The sequence below is a fragment of the Lagenorhynchus albirostris genome, chromosome 3 (assembly GCF_949774975.1).
Source record: "Lagenorhynchus albirostris chromosome 3, mLagAlb1.1, whole genome shotgun sequence".
NCBI lineage: Eukaryota > Metazoa > Chordata > Mammalia > Artiodactyla > Delphinidae > Lagenorhynchus > Lagenorhynchus albirostris.
The window spans coordinates 9,588,556-9,607,992 of record NC_083097.1 but is presented as its reverse complement, the minus strand read 5'-3'; the positions used below and the strand labels follow the sequence as shown (position 1 = coordinate 9,607,992).

The 19,437-nt window shown below is 42.1% G+C and overlaps 1 protein-coding gene across 3 annotated transcripts in view; it reads left to right on the top strand.

Annotated features, from left to right (window-relative positions):
• CTNND2 (catenin delta 2) overlaps positions 1–19,437 on the top strand; it is a 437,245-nt gene that overhangs the window by 47,970 nt on the left and 369,838 nt on the right. For all 3 annotated transcript variants that reach the window (XM_060145991.1, XM_060145990.1, XM_060145989.1), the window contains 2 exons: positions 6,173–6,367; positions 18,054–18,309. In XM_060145991.1, coding sequence (XP_060001974.1) covers positions 6,173–6,367; positions 18,054–18,309 — 451 coding nt within the window. The remainder of the gene's footprint in view (positions 1–6,172; positions 6,368–18,053; positions 18,310–19,437) is intronic.

The following is a 19,437-nucleotide window of genomic DNA, read 5'->3' as shown; positions in this document are numbered from 1 at the left end:
CTTTCAGCTTTGTAATTACTTTCCATGTCAAGAACTCCCTGCAGGTCCATCGCTGGCTTCCTTCTGGATCAGCAGATGTTTGCTGTCTTCGCTCAGCAAGTTTAATTTATGCCATATCCCTTTCTAAAAAGGATTCCACTTTCTCTTGGTTATTTCAATATTTCTTTCCCTTTGAACTTCATTCATTCCTTCATTCTTTACAATTATCCATTAAAAAGCAACATTAATTTTTAAGAAAAAATAAAACCTTAAAATTTACATTTTCCAATAATATTTCACAAAATTATCAGCTTTTTTTCCATTTATAATATTTCACAATTAAATCTCTTAAGTTGTTTTTGATATTTTGATAGTTTAAATTACAGTGTTTGATTGTGTTTTAGAATCAAAAGATGTATTTTCATGAGATAACAATTTCTTGATTCTAAGATCGAGTGACGTGAGAATACCTATGTTTACGCTGCTTTATCAATTGCAGAGCCCTTCACACAGATTTCTCTGACCTTGATCCTCCCACAATGCCATGTCATACAAACACATACTATTATTTGTATTTTTACACTAGAGGTAACCAGGGCTCAGAGAGGTTCAATGACTTGCCTTGATTTGCCCAGCTGGTTAAACACAGATCTGGAGCCCAAATCATGTCTCCCTATTTCAGTTTGTTTGGGAAAAAAATGACACAAGAAAAGAGCAGTAGAATTACTACTTTAGATGCTATTTGAGTTTACTTCAAACTGTTGGACATTATACATCTGTGCTCCTAAGGCCCCCTTTTGTGTGCAGAATTGGAGAGGCAGCCATGCTTTCAAGCTTCTGTTCCCCGAAAACTGGGTTCACTTCTTGGCGGGTGTTGAGCCAATAGCCACAACCAAGCCAAAGAGCAGGGAGAGGAAAGATTTATTACTCTCAGCGAATAAGGAGAACACAGGGGATCTTTGCCAAAGCAGAGTCTCCCCAGACAGCAAAATTGGGGACGTTTTAAGCTAAGGGTCCATGCATATTCATGAGGGGGCTTGAGCAGAGGAGAATTCAGCATAGAATTGGGGCACAGGTTGACAGAGGCCAAGCTTTAGCTGATTGAAGTCAGGAAGGTCAGCATCATCCTTCCATCCTCTACTGGAGTGAGGGTTTTAGTTTCTGCAGAACTCAAAGGTATATTGTTATGTATATCCCTTAAGGAACCAGGACCCTGCCCCAAGGCTGCACTGTTGTTTCTTGAATGCTCCTCCCTAGTTTCTGCATCCCCTCCCTTAAGATCACTAATTACTGAGATCTGTTCAACGGCAAGCACTGTAGCCAGGCATAGATCACAAAATGGCTTAGACCAAAATGGGTTCTCTTCTGTCAAGAAAGCCATTCCTGGTTCTCTTTCTCCAGGGACTCCCTAACCTACCTGCTTACACTTCTGTGTAGGAGTTGCTCTTGTAAGTGGTGGTGCTGGAGTGAAGGTACCTACAGAGCTCCAGGGGATGTCCCAGGTCTAGGGCCCCTCTACTCTCCAGGGTCCAGTCTGCCCTCTGAGCCCCTGGAGCCCATATCTCCATCTGTTACCCAATGCAAGTTCCTGTGCCCGACACACAGTGAGACAAACCCAAACGTCAGTGATTGGATCAGAGAAAGGTTTATTGCAGGGCCAAGGCCAAGCAAGGAGAATGGGTGGCTTGTGCTCTAGATACCCCGAACTCCCTGAAGGGTTTCAGCAAAGCATTTTTAAAAGCCAGGTGAGGGAGGGGGTCACAGGGTATGTGATCGTGCACAGTTCTCTGATTGGTTGATGGTGAGGTAACAGGACAGTTAACATTATCAATCCTTAGGCTTCTGTAGGTCTCGGGGCTCATGGTCATCCAGTAGTTAATTTCTTCTATTTGGTGGTGGCTTTAGCATCTGTAAAACAACTCAGGAAGCGTACGTCAGATACTGTTATCAAGGTACTTCAGAGAAGAGCTACAGCAGAGGACATGGGGGGAGGGGTCTGTCCCAGGAAGACCCCATAGGGTCCTGCTTGGTTACACATCTCTGCCACAGAACTGAACCTTCCCTCTCACCTCCCATTACCAGCGCCACAGCTGAGTGGCCAGGAGTGACCTGTTCTGAGCCATTTGAACATCCTTCCAAGTCAGCTCTAGCAGCAGTGGGCCAGTGACTGAGGTCCTAGGACACATGGTAGCTCTTGTGCAGCAAATGTCTCAAGCCTGTTCCTACATCAATTTGCAGGTTCTTCCCAGTCCTCCAGGGCTCCTGGACCTGCAGGAGGGCCTGGCCTGCACAGAGCACCCAGGTGGTTGTTACACTACCCTTCAGCCCTCCTGGATCACAACCTCTCTTAGCCTGTAAGCTGAGCATTCATGCTTTAGATGTGAGTCTTAAAACCTATTGATTTCAGAAACATACTATATATATGAACACTGCCAGGGCCTGGGCTCTCTAGACCCAAACTTTGTCTTCTGAAGAGGAGAAGTAGGACGAGTAAAAGCATATGATAGCATTGAAAGGTTAACATTGGATGCTGTAAGCGTTGTGGCAGAAATTAGTCATAAAGTCTGGACACAGGTATTATACTTGCATGACCTGGGTCTGCAATGGCGGGGGACCGGTTGATGCAGTTGGGCTGGTCCGTGGGGTCTGCTTTCCCTTTTCTCTTGGGCCCATCCATGTTTCCATTGCCCTTTGTCACACTGCTGTTCTGAGCCCTCAGCTTGGTCCAGGTGAGGCTCTCAGAATTGTTCTCCACCAACATAATTGACCTGGACATCTGTGACATTTTAATGAAGTCAGTTTCTCCAGCAATTTTTCTTGTTAACATTGTTCCAGTTTCTGGCAAAGATGCAGATGTTTACAAGTGGTGTTTTGAGTCCAGTGTTAACGCTGAGAACTCACTGTCAAATAGAACTAGATGGTAAAAGAAAATGACTACTAAAGAAAAGCGTATTTTCTTTTTTTTTTCTTGTTTTTAAATTGGAGTATAGTTGCTTTACAATGTTGTGTTAGTGTCTGCTGTGCAGCAAAGTGAATCAGCCACATGTATACATATATCCCCTCTTCCTTGGATTTCCTTCCCATTTAGGTCACCATAGGCACTGAGTAGAGTTCCCTGTGCTATACAGTCAGTTCTCATTAGTTATCTGTTTTATACATAGTAATGGATATATGTCAATCCCAGTCTCCCAATTCATCCCACCCCCAACTTCCCCCCTTGGTGTCCATGTTTGTTCTCTACGTCTGTGTCTCTACTTCCGCTTTGCAAATAAGTTCATCTATACCATTTTTTTAGATTCTACATATATGTGTTAATATACGATATTTGCTTTTCTCTTTCTGACTTACTTCATTCTGTATGACAGTATCTAGGTCCATCCACGTCTCTGCAAAGGGCACAATTTCATTCCTTTTTATGGCTGAGTTATGTTCTATTGTATATATACACACCACATCTTCTTTATCCATTCCTCTGTTGAGGGACATTTAGGTTGCTTCCATGTCCTGGCTATTGTAAATAGTGCTGCAATGAACACTGGGGTGCGTGTATCAAGAAAAGTGTATTTTCTTTGAATCAGCAAATGTATACACCATCTCATGAAATTTTGGAGCCTATTCGGAGAAGAGGTTGTATGAGATTATTTTTTTCTTGAAATTGCCCAAAATAAAACAGGCCTTGTTAGTAGGGGCCTGATATATTCTTTCTTGCAAGAGTGGTAGAGGGCATGAATTCCAGAAGTTGCACTTTTAGCCTTTAATTCCTTGCCCCTCTTTTTTCTCCTAGTTTTGTCTCTCTTCCCATTAACTATGCCCACCCAGCCATGAGCAACTAAAACCTGACCGCAGTGGATAAAAGGAGTGCAAACAATGCTTGGTTTAAAATGCCTTAGCTCTATGCATAATGCTTAAATATGCAAAGGTATTTTGTACAAGTGTCTCCACAGGGAAATACTGTGAACTTACAGTTCTGTCAAAAGCATGCTAATAAAAAAGTGTAGTATACTCTTCAAATATATAATAATTGTACTATTGCATTTTTCTGAATACCAGCACATAGAAATTCTGATATCCACAGAGGTAGGCCTTATCTTAAGATTCTTGCTCCTTGCCTAGGACCCTTGGCCATTAATTTCTGATTTATGATACTAATAAAAATTTCCTAATGCCCAGGAAATGCTTATAAGAAGAGGATTTTCACACATACCCTCAGCTCATGTCGCCACTTAAAAGATCAGCAGGTCCTTTTACTGTTCATCATTGGATATTTTTAGCTGCTTAGAACCAAGGAATGGTGATAAAGTTACACCTCTAAATCTACCAGGGATGGATAACTTTTATTTAACTATATGACATTCGGATGTAATGACTGTTTCCTTGTTTTTTACACTTGTAAGTCCTTGGCAATACTATCAAAACCTTCAGAGGTAGAAAGAACTGACAGCAGGAACTCAAGGCATATCGTACTTAAATAGATTCCTGGAAGATATAAGCATGTGATAATATTCAGTGTGATGTTGGCATTTGATAAATCAGATGCAATGAACCTAATTATGTAAAACAGTTATTTTGAATCTATCACTCATCTGAACGCTCTCTAAATCAGAACTTATTTAATTACTAGCAAAGGGAAAGGTAAGGAACTTGCCCACTTGATTCCCTTCCCTTCCTCAAAACATTCAGTGTTTGTTATCCAGACTGAATTCACAGAAGTCTTAGCACTGCCCCACTCCTTCAGAATTGCTCTATTCTGTTGATTTAAATATAAAGCAGCCGGTGTAAAATAAACCAGTAAAACATTTATCTGTTGGCAATTTCAAAACTTTTGCATGGCTTTGTCCTCAAATATGCTAGACAAGAATATCAAAATCTTTGGGGTTAGATCATGCTGAGGAAGCAGCCCAATCACTGAGCACTGAAGATGTTGGCTTTAAGGTGGCCACCGGTGAAGGCCGGGAAGCAGCAGGACAGAGGGAGAAGTGTCCACAAACACTACCAAAATCAAGGAACTCCAACTCCCTCTAACTTTAAGCTGGAATGGAGGGCTCCCAGTTGGGACGATTCAAAGGCAGTTGACAGTGAAATCCCAGCATGCCATGTGGGTTATTAGCTTTGGAGAGTTAGCTGAAGGGTCTTTGCTAAAATCATCTGTAGCCTTGTTTGGGTTTTGTGTGTGTCCTGTACTCACCATTGTTAGACAACTGTCTCTCCTTGATGCCCCTTCACTGTCCCTAGATGTCCTCCACTCCATCTGTCCCCGTGGAGATGATTCTCCTGGCATGTCTACTCCTATGACTCTGGCTTTCCCTCGGACAAAATATTCGCTCTCAGTCAACATCTTCTTTTTCGTGTGTCAACTCAAGCTCTTAACCCTCACGAGAGTGTTTCCTCTTGCGCAGAGTTTCCCTGTCCCACAGCACTGCTTCAAAGCCACACCTCCTCCTATACAGTGAAGAAAGAAAAAAAAAAAGACACAAATAAGGATTTACGACCACTACAGGCAAATGCTATGTAGCCTCAATTTATAAATAAACCAGTTTGTGGCAAACATTTGAACTGTTTCAGAGGAAGGTAGACTAAATGCAGATCCTTCCATTTGGAGGGTAAGAGTAAAGGAAAACGTAACTTGAAAACCTTTTTTCTTTAAAATCTGCTTCTCTCAGGGATTTAGACTACTGTAAGTCCGAACATTTTGGTTCATTCATTGTCCAGGGAAAAACTGCTGATGAGAGAACAAATTCTGGTCCATTTTTCAGGAACAACATCAAGATGGCTTGCCACCACGGCTTATGCATTTGCTCATCGTTTTAAATAAGAATTCCTGTCGTAAAATTTCAGGTGCAAGGACTAAGGGATAATAAGAGCTCTTTAGGTTTGACTTCAATCTGACTGATCTCTTTAATGAGGAAACCTGTTACATACGTTAGGCTGGGAAAGATGCTGTTTCACTGGCCCTGTTCAATGGGCATTTATCTCAGAATCATTATCATCCTTATACAGAGATCAGGTTTGGGCGCAAAGCAAGGCAGCTGGGTGATGCAGATAAGCTGATCAGCTTGACCTCTTCCTGCCATTCATCTGATTTTCTGCAGAGTTCAACATTCCTGTCCCCCCCAGATTCAAATACGTCTTGGTTAAAACAAGTTCTGTTTGAATGTCGGTCGGGTCTTACTGTCTCCTTGTCCATTCCTTTCAGCTGGGTCCCGGGCCTCATACAGCAGCCAGCACGGCCACCTGGGCCCGGAGCTGCGAGCCCTGCAGTCCCCAGAGCACCACATAGACCCCATCTATGAAGACCGCGTCTATCAGAAGCCCCCCATGAGGAGTCTCAGCCAGAGCCAGGGGGACCCTCTGCCGCCAGCACACACGGGCACGTACCGCACGAGCACAGGTGTGTATTCAGGACCCCGATGGGGGACCTGTCCACAGAGGGTGGGCCTGTCCACAGTGGAGTGGCCTGTCCACAGAGGGGTGGGCCTGTCCACAGAGGGCGGGCCTGTCCACAGTGGAGTGGCCTGTCCACAGGCTTGTCCATGGACGGGGGCCTGTCCACAGACGGGGGGTCTGTCCACAGAGGTGGCTTGTCCACTTAGGGGGGCCAGTCCACAGAGGGGTGGGCCTGCTTGGAAGCTTAAAGAACACTCCCTTGTGAAAGGGGTGTGTGTGTGTGTGTGCGTGTGTGTGTATGTCCTGTTTCCTCAGAAACATTATGATATACCTGCTTCTCTCGTTGATGTTTGTGATGAGGATAGAAACCAAATATGACTCCACTTTAGCTCCCTGAGTAGATTGTAAATGAAATAAGTACAGGGGGGTTGTCAGCTCATTTTGTCACACAGGCAAATGGAAGGAAGCAGTACCAATTTTTTGTACATCCTTATTAACGTATTTAATGACTATAACTACTTTAGGAAAGCACGGTCACTGTACAGGACATATAAAGGCATACGCCTCATGCTGGTAACTTTTTTAATGACACAGTCTACCTGTTTGGCAAGCTTGGTGGGAAGGAAGCATATTTACTAAAAAATGTAGCATATTTTGTAAAGCCAACTGAGAATTTATTTCATACACACTATTAGGTTGAATCATATGAAATTATTTCTGAAAAGTCGGTTATTGGCAATTGCATATGGTTCATTCAACTGGATAGCTTTCCTGGATTAAATATATATTTTAACTTGACACAACCTTAGGCCACGTGAAGAAGGACAAGTGTTTTCCAGAACATGAAGCCATTTGCAAAATAACTGGTCAAGTGTCATGATTAAATGTGCTAGAGCACACTTATCTTAACTGTAAAATCAATATCATTAAGATACTGAGAATTGCACTTCCTCTAAAGCCTCCCATGGCTAAGTTAGCTTAGAAGACATTATGCTGCCGGTCTGCAGACAGTAGAGCTGTCTCCTTCATTTCTAATGATATACATTATCATCCCGGGCAGGGGCCGAGGTATGGGGATGCGGAAGCTCTGGTCCAGGCCTTGGCACCGGGCGCTTCATCTTCAGACTGTTGTAACTTCCAGTTCCCAAGAAGTAGATCAAAGCAATTTTGTTAAACTTCATTGTGATACTAACTTATATGTTTTGAAATCCAGGCAAGCTACGTTGCTTTTCTGGCTGATTATTGATATTTACATTTCAGTATTTCACTGCATCATAGGAAGAAAAGCACAAAATACTCCTTGATTTTACTCTTGACGTTGTAAATGCCATCCAGTGTTAATAGTACATATCTTAGTTTAGGTAGAAAGAATACCCATTTATTCTTCTGTCAGAGTTTCTCTCACCTTCAGCCTGCTAAACCTACTCCAGTCTGAGGCTGGGCTAGTTTAACATTTAGCTTGTTGCATATTATTAACTAGGGTAATTTTATTTCCACCCACTCCTTATAAAAGACAAAGATAACAATCTCGGTGACATTCAATATCTAATTTGAAGAAAAACTGACAACAAAAGGGATTATGTTGATTCTCTGTTCCATATTCATAGGCTTTTAGAATTAGCTCTTGTTGATAAACTTCTGGAGGTTTAATGAAAAATTAGCTACAATAGGAAAAAAATATTTCATTCATCGATCTCAAATTAAGGACCAGGACTGATGTTCACACTTAACAACAACAACAAAAAACAATGACGACAACAAAAGTAGTGTTTTCTCTAAGCCAGGGGTTGGCAAACGATGGCTCACAGTCTAAATCCAGCTCGTCACCTGTGGTAGTATTGCTTGCGCGTTAAAAATGATTATCACATTTTTAAATGGTTTGCGGTCAAAAGATGGATAATATTTGGGGATATGTAAAAGTCATATGAAATCCAAATTGCGGAGTCCATAAACATTTATTGGAATACAGCCCCACCCTTTTGTTTACAGATCATCTGTAGTTGCTGTCACCCTGCAGCAGCCCAGTTGAATAGTGACAGAGACCATATGGTTGGCTAAGCTGAGAATACTTACTTACTGGCGCTTTACAGAAGTTTGCTGACCCCCATTCTAAGCCATCAGTGGAGAACCAGGCTGAATGAATAAATGAGTGTTTTTCTCCTATCTCTCCTCTGAGAGAAGGCAGGAGTGTCCTCTGAGTGCTTCAGAGGGGACAATCTGTTTGCCCAGCCCTTTCCCACTAATAGTAACCTCTGTCCTGGCCGAGATCTGTTGAGGTATGCCATCCAGATGCCCAAGACACCCTCCCTGCCCGCATCTTTGAACTTGCGGCACTTTTGAGGAAATATGCTGATTTCTACAACACTATGGAAATTTACAGAAGTCCATGAATGGTCTCTTGGGAACAGGTGGGGAGAAGCCACGTCTCCAGCTCCTAAGCATAAAGCCACAAGCCCTCTCTCCCTCACCCCTGCTCAGGTTACTCCCTATTTCTATCCTGAATTCATTTCAAGTCCTTACCCTTTCCCAGCTAACCCTGCACCTCCAGGAACTGTCTCTATCAGAACCCACATGTTTGAGAAAATGCTTTTAATACGGGTATATATCTCTCACTTATAAATTACATACATATTATACAATAGTATTAAATTATATCTAGTAAAGGCAAGATTAAACTTCAATAAAGAAACATTTTAAGATTGCTTTCCCAGGAATTCCCTGGCGGTCCAGTGGTTAGGACACCGTGCTCTCACTGTCGGGGGCCCCGGTTCGATCCCTGATCGGGGAACTAAGATCCCACAAGCCGTGCGGTGCAACCAAAAAAATAAAGTAAAAAAAAAGAAAGATTGCTTTTCTATATCCAGAGGGTTATTTTTCACATCCTCTGTGCTATACACACCCCACACTTAGTGCCACCACTGGTACAGACTTTTAAGAAGCGTCCAGAGTCAGAGCAAATACCCTAATTCCTTGGGAGAAGAGGACAGGTTCTTACGAGGCCTGTTAGACCTGAACTGTTCCGGGGTCACTGGCTTTTGGCTCAGATCGGTGGCCAAGGCGGCTCTTCAGCCTTACCTCTCTGCTGTTAAGTAAGACCACTGGCCGGAGGTCCTTCAGTTCCATCTGTAGAGCATTTCCAGAGGATACTTCCAGGAGATTGGGGCAGGGGAATTGAAGGCCACTTGCTGCTCTTGAGGGAATCCCCACTTGGGAGTGAAGTCAAGTGTATTGGCCTTAACAATTTGGGAATTACTGGGTGGTGCTATAGTGTCAAGCAGGTGAGACAGGATGACAAAGCATATAGCATGTCTGCCACTTTCAGCCATGGTTCTCAATGCTTTGAATGTATTTACTAATCCTCAGAACCGCCCTATGAAGGGGGTGCTATTATGATGCTCACTTTACGAATCAGAATACTGAGGCACAGAGATGTTGAGTAATCTGCCCAAGGTCACACAGGTGGTATGGAGCCAGTCTTTAAAGCTTCACACCCAGGCAGTTTTGCCCTGGGACCTGGGCTTTTAACAGTCATCTTGGTTGACCCTGCATTTGTAAAAATTATCATTCAAAAACAAAATAAAGGGCTTCCCTGTTGGCGCATGGTTGAGAGTCCGCCTGCCGATGCAGGGGACACGGGTTCGTGCCCCGGTCCGGGAGGATCCCACATGCCGCGGAGCGGCTGGGCCCATGAGCCATGGCCGCTGAGCCTGCGCGTCTGGAGCCTGTGCTCCACAACGGGAGAGGCCACAGCAGTGAGAGGCCTGCGTACTGCAAAAATAAATAAATAAATATAAAAATAAATATACACCCATTTTCATCTAGAGAGCGTCAGGATTTCCTGTGTCCTGCGTTAATCAGATAATATCTGTTGAAAACAAACCACGTGCTCGATGGGCTTCAGGTCCAAAGAAGCTTAAACCAACTTTGTCCTCACGCATGCTCATTTTAGTTTCAGAGAAGGACCTAAAATAGGACAAGATAACTGGTAACGGAAGGTAATATATTAAAGGCTAAATGAATATTCCAGACAAAAATGAAAACAGAGTATTAAGAGAAGCACCAAAAAAATAGAACATATTCAAAATTAAGCAAGCAGGATCATTACAAAAGAGAAAAGGACATCCCTCAACTGGTGACACTGGACTCAGAGGCTCAAAAGTAACTCCTTTGAAAGGTCAGCCATTCAAATTAGTTTCTTGGATGCCTGACTCACTTGCTTAGATTTGGCACAAATTCAACTAAACTGAAATAATTTTACTTACTAATATGTATTTTCCTCTCACAGGAAAAACTGGGAAAAAAACCTCCCCTCCTCTTTATACAATTGCAAAATTAAAATGACCTTAACTGTAAAAAAAAAAAAAAAAAAAGCCCAGAACAACACATACTGTCGTTTCTTTCCTAAATAACATGTAACTCAAGATTGCACTATATACGATTCCTGCCGCCCTCCCAGGTCATCCTTTAGTTTCTCAGCAGGGAGTGGGGCTGTGGAATGGTACCCACTCTTGGTCGGTCAGCGCTTCAGCTCTGCTTCCACCTGGCTCAGGGTCCCGGGCATTATCTCCCGTGGCCACTCTTCTCTCCCATCCCTGCTCAGGCCCGTGCTGACCCCATCCCTGGGCCTCCCTTTCCAAACACCACTAAGGCCATCCTGAGTTATAGATTGTGTCAGAGCTGAGAGATACACTGAGATGACTATACCGAGAAAAGCAGGAAACAGCTGTAGTCCTCGAAGATGAGACAGATTGAAGCTCCCTAAACTTCCCCTCCAAAGGCGATTTCTCAGTTAGCTTCTCCCCCTATACCCAACCTACCGCCATCTTTTTTCCATCCCTCCGTCTTGGCCGCCATAGTTACCCTCTCACCCTTGTTACTTTATTATGAAGACTGACTTAGATCCCGATTCAGACAAGAAGCACAGTCTACCTTTGAGTGTTCAAAAAGGTCCTCGAGCCTTTCCCAAACCAAAAAGCTTCCTAACCGTAATGTCAGAGCCTTACGTGCGTGCATTTGTATACATTTGTGTGCGTGTTAGAGAATCTGGGTTGACGAATCCCACTTCTCCCCTCTCCCACTCCAGGGTGGTGGATGGTAAAACATACAACAGGGTTCACAGCTCAGACACAAGAAATCAATCGGATTTGATTCAGCTGGGCCAGCGCTCTGTGGGCCATGGCTGTGTCAGGGAGCATGGTCTGAAGAGGGTCTTCTGCCCGCACCCCTGACCTAGCTCTGACCCTTCCTGCTTGGGCACCCCAGCCAGTGCTGGACAATGTCAACTGAAAAAAAAATGCACAACGTGAGAGGTGTGAGTTGTTTTATTTGGGGCAAAATGAGGACTATAGCCTGGGAGGCAGCATCTCAGATAGCTCTGAGGAACTGGTCCAAAGAGGTAGGGGGGAAGGTCAGCATAGATGTGATTTTGGTGAAGGGAGGGGTCCATGCAATCAAGCACATATTTTTTGCAGAAGGTTTCTGCTAGTCACCAGGAGCAGACGTCACCGTTAATGATTTTAGTGCTTTTCTAGATATGAGGAGATGCAGGAAGTGGGCTCATAAAATCTTCCCCTGAAAGTATCTAACTATCTGAAGACCTGTTCTGCCAGTTTTACCCAGAGCACAGAGGGCAGCATTCCTCATCTCCACCCTGAACTCCTTTCAGGGGGTGTTGAAGGTCAGCGGTCGCAGCAGCTTGTGATTCCATCCCTGTAGAGGCAGGTGGCACATGCCAGCTTTTAGTTGGCAACAAGAACCACAGACCTTTCCCCCCACTCTGTCCCAGCAGAAGGGAGCAGCCTTGGAGGATGACCACCCCAGCCTCCCTGGGCCCGGATGTGACTTTGTAGGGTGGCAGAGATAGTAGAGAAGCTGCCCCTAGGGGCACCAGGACAGGACTGAGACAGGAGCCAGCATGGTGGCCCCAGAGATCTAGCAGCACGAGAGAACATAAAAGCGTCACTTCCTGAATCAGCAGTGGTCGCCACTCAACAGGGCTCCCCAGAGGGGACCCTCTTATCAGATCCATCCGTGCTGTCTCCCTGGGCAAGGAGACAGGATGCTGTGTCCGCAGCAGAAGACCAGGCCACTGAGCAGTGAGTGGGGCAGTAGAGCCAATATCCCCACCTGCTCTTCCAGGACCATCCACCCAACGTCTTGAGTCTTTACTTCTTGCACAATGAAAATTTAAAGAGACACACTTTTAATTTGGGCGTCGGTTTAAATAGAATATACCTTTTGTCCGGGATAAACCTTGTCCAAACAGAGCTTATATAATAAGGAACACGGCCAGACAAAGAACGTGTGACTCTCATGGATTTGCTTATGCTAAAGTCTATTAAGATGACACAGATTTTTATTTCAAACTCAAACATATCAATGACTGTCAACTTAGGAGTCCTTTGATGAACGTAAATACTTGACTCTGACAACCCCCCAAACACATCTTTCTAAACTAGCAAAAATGGCCAACATCGGCTGGGTTGATAGTCACGTGCATTTCCTTTCGGATAAATGTGATCCTGAGTGGAGAAAACAAGCTTTCTGTGATGAATGTGTCAGCTTCTAATAAAGAATGAATTAGCGTAGGTACGCTGCAAGGAGAAAACCTGCTAAATATCCTTATGAGGTTGACAAATATTGCAACATAACAAGAAATAAGAATGGGATGAAAATATTTGCCCATATGGAGAAAGCATTTTTTAAAAAACTTAACTTTCTGCAGCAAGAGTCAATGCTTCATAAAGTTATAGAGGGATTACATAGAACCTTCATATTCATAAAATTTTATTGCTATTCTTCAATAAAATATAAATAACATTTTCAATGAAATTCATCTTTTGAGTCCACAAAAGATGTAATAGTAACAGTTTATTACTTATTAAAGGCTGTTACTTCCAATTGTAAAAATGATTGCTTCCCACTGGAGTAAGTCAAATTAGATCCTCTGTTACCTCTTAGTTAAAATTTTTACCTCTTTTAAATCTAAAAAGTCAGGGGCACATGATTACCCAACTGGAAATTTTTAATGAGCCCAGTGATAAATATCATCTTAAAACCAAGAAGAGCTTCCAGATGCTTACCTATATCAATTCACCTAAAATGGTGTAAATACAAGGTAATTACAGCTGAAGGAGAACAGAGTGTTTGCTGGTAGAACAGTCGATAAAATTTAGAAACAGCAACATCAACACCAGTAATCAACATCAACACTAATAATAATCCTGCATTAAATGCCTCCCCCCCACAAAAATAATGACATATGAAGTTAAAAGATTATGTTAAATTTACCCTTGAATATTTTTCTATTGAGCTCAGCTTGGATCAACCTGTGCAGAGTGCAGAAAATTGGAAGACATGTATAATTCAGTTCTAGATGATAATACTATTGGGAATATAGTGGATTGGGTGGTGAAGGTTCCTCATCCCTGAAATGATAGAGTTGTTATTATCTAAATAATAACTTTAAAGGTATATAGGCCATGTTTTTGGACCCATTGTCACCTAAGCCATTTTTATTTTCTGAGCTTGCAGGAGGAATGTTATTTAATCAGCTTATCGTTTGCTTACTTTGTATTTTATAACATGTGTAAAAGTATTTTATGTTTTCATATCTCTCTATGTACAAATATACATAAAAGAAAAGATAAATAATATGAAAACAAAAATACATGTTTTTTCTTTCTTCTGTTGGACCTGCTTTATATTCCAGCTCCCAAGTTTCTCCATGTACCAGCGTCTTGTATTTTATTCTGTTCTCCTTTTTTTCCATTGTCAGTAAATAATGCATGTAACCATCTATCCTCATCAAAATAGAATGTTTGCTTTTATTAAAAAGGATCTCCCTTCCCTTCTTTCAAACAAAATACAACACATAAAACATCTATTTTTTTTCCCTTTACGCACTAGACCTTTATTTGTGTAGCTCTTCGGAAAACAGATGATTTCATGAGCAGCGTGAAAAGGCGAAGTATCAGGTCAACTGCTGAAGAGGCTACTTTTAAAATCTCCCCGAAGAGGCTACTTTTAAACTCTCCCCAAGGAGACCAGCAGTGTGATTCATTGAGTTGGAAGAGATTATTGAGGGGAGATGGGGCTGTTTGCAGAGCAGGTGAGAAGAGAGAGGAGTGTTTACAGAGCTGATACAGCACCTTTTACTTCAAATGTTTGCCATAAGAAAGTTCAGTTGAATAGAGTAATCCTCCAAGGTGGGTGATTTGGTCAACTGAGCTCTAAAACTCAAATGAGAGCAAACATAGGCCATAACGTCGTTTCGGGTTCCTCCGTGCCATCTTACGAACAACCCGAACGCACTTTTTGGCCAACCGAATATAACAGGACAGAAATTAAGGGAAAATTTGTGTTAAAGAAAAGTCTTTTAATCGTGTGAGCGGTATCGGCTTATCTATATTAATAGAGAGCCACCGTCTGCAACAAACACACCGCAGTCTGAACAGGCAAAAAGGGAGAAATCAGTGTTAACGTGTTGAAATCAGTCTTTTACCTCGTGCTTAAAAAAATAGAAGGTATTACATTGTTACATTACCGATGGCTAGTTTGAGATCTCTTCGTTTCTCATGCATTTTCTTCTATATGATCATATAACCTACCCTTTAAAATAGTGTATTTTTCTCCCCATTTGTATTGCTATTTTGCATTATTTTCCTTGCATTGAGCAGTCTCTAATTTATTTGAATTTGACAGTATCAGTTTGAGTTCTAATTTTATATTTTGAAATTCTCATCGGGTACTCTATTTATTGAGACCTAAAAAAGTTGAAACTTATGGCTTCAGGAATGATACTTCTGAAAGGCCATTTGTCAAGTGACAGAAATGTGATTGCGATTTTTTTTTTTTTTCAAATATGATCTTTCTGGAAGTTGTTTACCCGTCTTAAATTTCATAGTCCACTCTCTTTTTTTTTTTTTTTCTTTTTTTTTGCGGTATGCAGGCCTCTCACTGTTGTGGCCTCTCCCTTTGCGGAGCACAGGCTCCGGACGCGCAGGCTCAGCGGCCACGGCTCACGGGCCTAGCTGCTCCGCGGCATGTGGGATCTTCCCGGACCAGGGCACGAACCCACATCCCCTGCATCGGCAGGCGGACTCTCAACCACTGCGCCACCAGGGAAGCCCAAGGGATTGCTTTTCTTAAGCTCCTCGTTATACTATATTCTTTTTTTTTTTTTAAATACCTTTTTTTTTCCACTTTTTCCTGGCCGTGCCACGTGGCTTGCAAGATCTTAGTTCCCCGACCAGGATCAAACCTGTGCTGGAAGGGCAGAGTCCTAACCACTGGACCACCAGGGAAATCCCTATTCTTTTTAAATTTATAGTCCTTTGAGAGTTTCTGGTGTGGCTAGTTAGCTTGTTTCCCTTACCTATATTGTCTTTTTTTTTTTTTTTTTTTTTTGCGGCACACGGGCCTCTCACTGTTGTGGCCTCTCCCGTTGCGGAGCACAGGCTCCGGGCGCACAGGGTCAGCGGCCATGGCTCACGGGCCCAGCCGCTCCGCGGCATGTGGGATCTTCCCGGACCGGGGCACGAACCCGTGTCCCCTGCATCAGCATGCGGACTCTCAACCACTGCGCCACCAGGGAAGCCCAATATATTATCATTTTTTTAACAAGAGCGTTTCTTCACGTTTCATTATTAAATCCTGATCTCTGCCATTTTGCCCTCCCTTCCTGTTAATCACTATATCTAATGTATTAATAACAAATAATTTTGCATAGAAAAGGATTTTTTTCTGATATTAGTAACCCTTTTCAGCAAGCTTAAGTGCAGATATTTAGTTCCTGAATATAAAACATTCATTTATCTGAAAAATGTCAGGTTATAGTTAGTTTTCCCCGTTTGCCCTTGATTTGCTGGCTGGCTTTTCACAACTCTTCTAGAAAATGAAATTTTGTTTACCTCTTTGCATTTGTTCTTCCAAGAGCATGGTTATGCCTGGCCTGAATTTTTAACCCCTGTCCCCATGACATAAAGCACATTGTTCATAAACTTTAAAACATGAATTTTAATTAGACATGCTTGTAAAATTTTGGGGACAATCTAAATGCTCCATAAATTGCCTAAAGACGTAAGACAGATTTTCTGGTTGTGAACTTAATGCTTATTAGTCTAATCCAATGACTTTGAAACTTAATCCATCAGGGCAGCCCTCATCATTTCAAAATACTGCTCTTCTGGGAAAATAGGCACTTTTTGTTTAGAAAGTTTTCTTAAATATTTTTCTAGTCTTCACCATGTCACAGTGCCTAGTCTCCTAATTTTGGTTATTATAAGATTAAGTATTAAAAGTTCTTTGGAATGAGAAGCCCTGAACTCTGTTAAAATCAGCTCTCATATTAGGATATGTTTCTCCATTTCACTTTGCAACTTTTTGTCATTTCGACAGGATATCCTTAACTTTTAACATTAACATTGTTTCCTCAATGTGACATAATTTCTTTTGTATTTGATTTCACATATGTCTTCTAATGAGAGAGAGGATAAAAATAAGCTCTATCACCATCCACTATGAAGCTCTCAGAAAGTCCGAGTTGTGGGGTGTGATTCGTAATCGGAAACTAATTCCACGTAGAGCTTGCATGGTAAACGGCCTTATCTAGACACTGGCTGTATTGGGGATATATTCCGATCTACAATGCTAGAAAGTAAAGGTGCTAGCTAATATTGATCATGGCTAAATATCACAACAATTAATAACAGGTCGCATTCTATTAATATGGAAGATGCTATTTTCATTGTATATGTCAACTAAACCTTAGACGTCAAGTATTTCTGAGAACCAGATAAAAATAATGACAGGAAACAAACTCCAAAGAACCCAGGAAGGAAACAAAAAACTGAAATTCAGTTTGGAAATAGTCAAACCAATTTTAGTAACTGGTGTCAAATCTTCTCCAAACAATTTAGGCGTATTGAAAAGATGCAAATACTTCTGGAAAAGCCAAGTCAGCTTCTTATTTTGTTTGTGTTGCAGTTGGGCAGGTCTTCATCTCCTCTCCCATGCCCACCCTTCACCAAATGTATTTGTTACTATGACAGCTCAACTTGAGAAAGAGGCATATAAAACTCCTGTGGGTGTTTGTTAAACTTTACAAGAACTAGGACAGTCCTGCATTTAATGCTCGAGTACTAACTATGGACCTGCGTTCACCTCCACCCCCATGCATACACATCCTCTCACGTTGCCTTATTTTCTTTTATTTAGGAGAAATTAACCACATTACTAAATTTCTTTCACACCCTGAATAGAATTAACGTAACATCACCTGAGCGAGCACTTTCTGAGTTTTCTCAACCTAAACAGTAAAGAAGTCACTGTACACGATTCCTTAGAAGATGTTCCTTACGTTTCTTTGGGTTTTAGCTCCGCACAGAGTTTACATTTCTGATTAACAAACCTTCTCGTGGAGGTTGGTAAGCAGCAAACACACCGCAGATGCGTTTTTGCCCTAGAGTGGAAAGGTTTATTCCTGAAATAGCATGCTAATTATCACTTTAATGGGTAACATCGAATGTGTTAGTTCAAATATGACAGAATTTTTTTTTTTTATTCTTTCAAACCCTTGTTTTTGTTTTTGTTTTTGTATGTGTGTAATTTTCCCCCCTGCCTAGACCTGGTTAACCGTTTCTGTGAGCAGGTCCTCAATTTTTTACTTTGTCCCTACTTTCCTGTCCTAGCCCCGTCTTCCCCCGGTGTCGACTCCGTCCCCTTGCAGCGCACAGGCAGCCAGCATGGCCCGCAGAGCGCTGCCGTGGCCACCTTCCAGAGGGCCAGCTACGCCGCCGGCCCAGCCTCCAGCTACGCGGACCCCTACCGGCAGCTGCAGTATTGTCCTTCCGTCGAGTCTCCGTACAGCAAATCCGGCCCTGCCCTCCCTCCCGAAGGCACCTTGGCCAGATCCCCGTCCATCGATAGCATTCAGAAAGATCCCAGGTGGGTACCAACCTTTTTCTCTTCCCAATCACTGCTAAAGAGGTTTTCAAACCAGGCCTTGTTACTACATGATTTCTTTTTGCGTCGCGTTATTGCCTCCATGTCACTGGCTGAGTATGAAAGTGTTGACTTTGGTTGGGTTTTATAATCTTCTGTTTGATTTGGAATATTGGTATCGATCATGGATCCCTAGTATCTTCTTGGTTCAACAGCGAAGACGATCTTTTGATCAGAACATTTGTAGGTGCTTGAAGGTTTCAGCTATTTGATGAGATGTTGAACAATTTTCTTTCATGCAGTAGAAATGGAGGATTGGGGGGTTATATCATTTGACTTCAAATACTGTGGTCTAGGTATTTTCTTGTCTCAGTAGAAGCATGCTTTGTCACGCTGTATGTTTCCATTCATTAGAGTGGAAAGTGGCACACCTACCAGGTTATACTAAAAATTGGACATTTAGAAAACCCTTATTACCTTCATTTTTGTGTCTGAAAATAAACATGAGGCTGAAGTTGATTGGACATTGATTAAAAACTTGAATATAATATATTAAAGAAATTGTTATTATTGAGAAGTGTTTCTTTTTTGCTTTCTTTTTTCAACAGTGGTGAGGGATTTAGTGATACTCTACTTCTGAAATTGGAATTGAATTCCTGTAGAGTTAAATGATGTTTTATTAATAGGCATTTGGTTTATGCAGAGCCCCATAAATATATATCTGCATCTGTGAATACTATAGATACATCAGATTCCTGGTATGTCTTTGTAATGGGGCATGTGACTTGAATCTGGCGGTAAAATTCATCTCAAGGAATTTTTGGATATTTTCTCTGATAGAGCACACAAGTGCATGTGTACTATATTGAGGGGTTTGCATAGATTCTTTTGTAAAAAGAAATCACTTCTACATACATAAAAGGCAGAATGGGACCATTTTACCAAATGGGACCATTTGGTATTCTTTGAGATAGCTTCTTTAGCACCATTCAAACCTGCTTGGAGGGTTTATGTTAAATATTATATGTGGTAGAACCTCCATTGTAAAAGTGAATTGTAATAAGTGCTCACTGTTAACTACTAGAAATAGGAAGAATTCTTATACTTACATTGTCCGGCATCCTGCTTCTC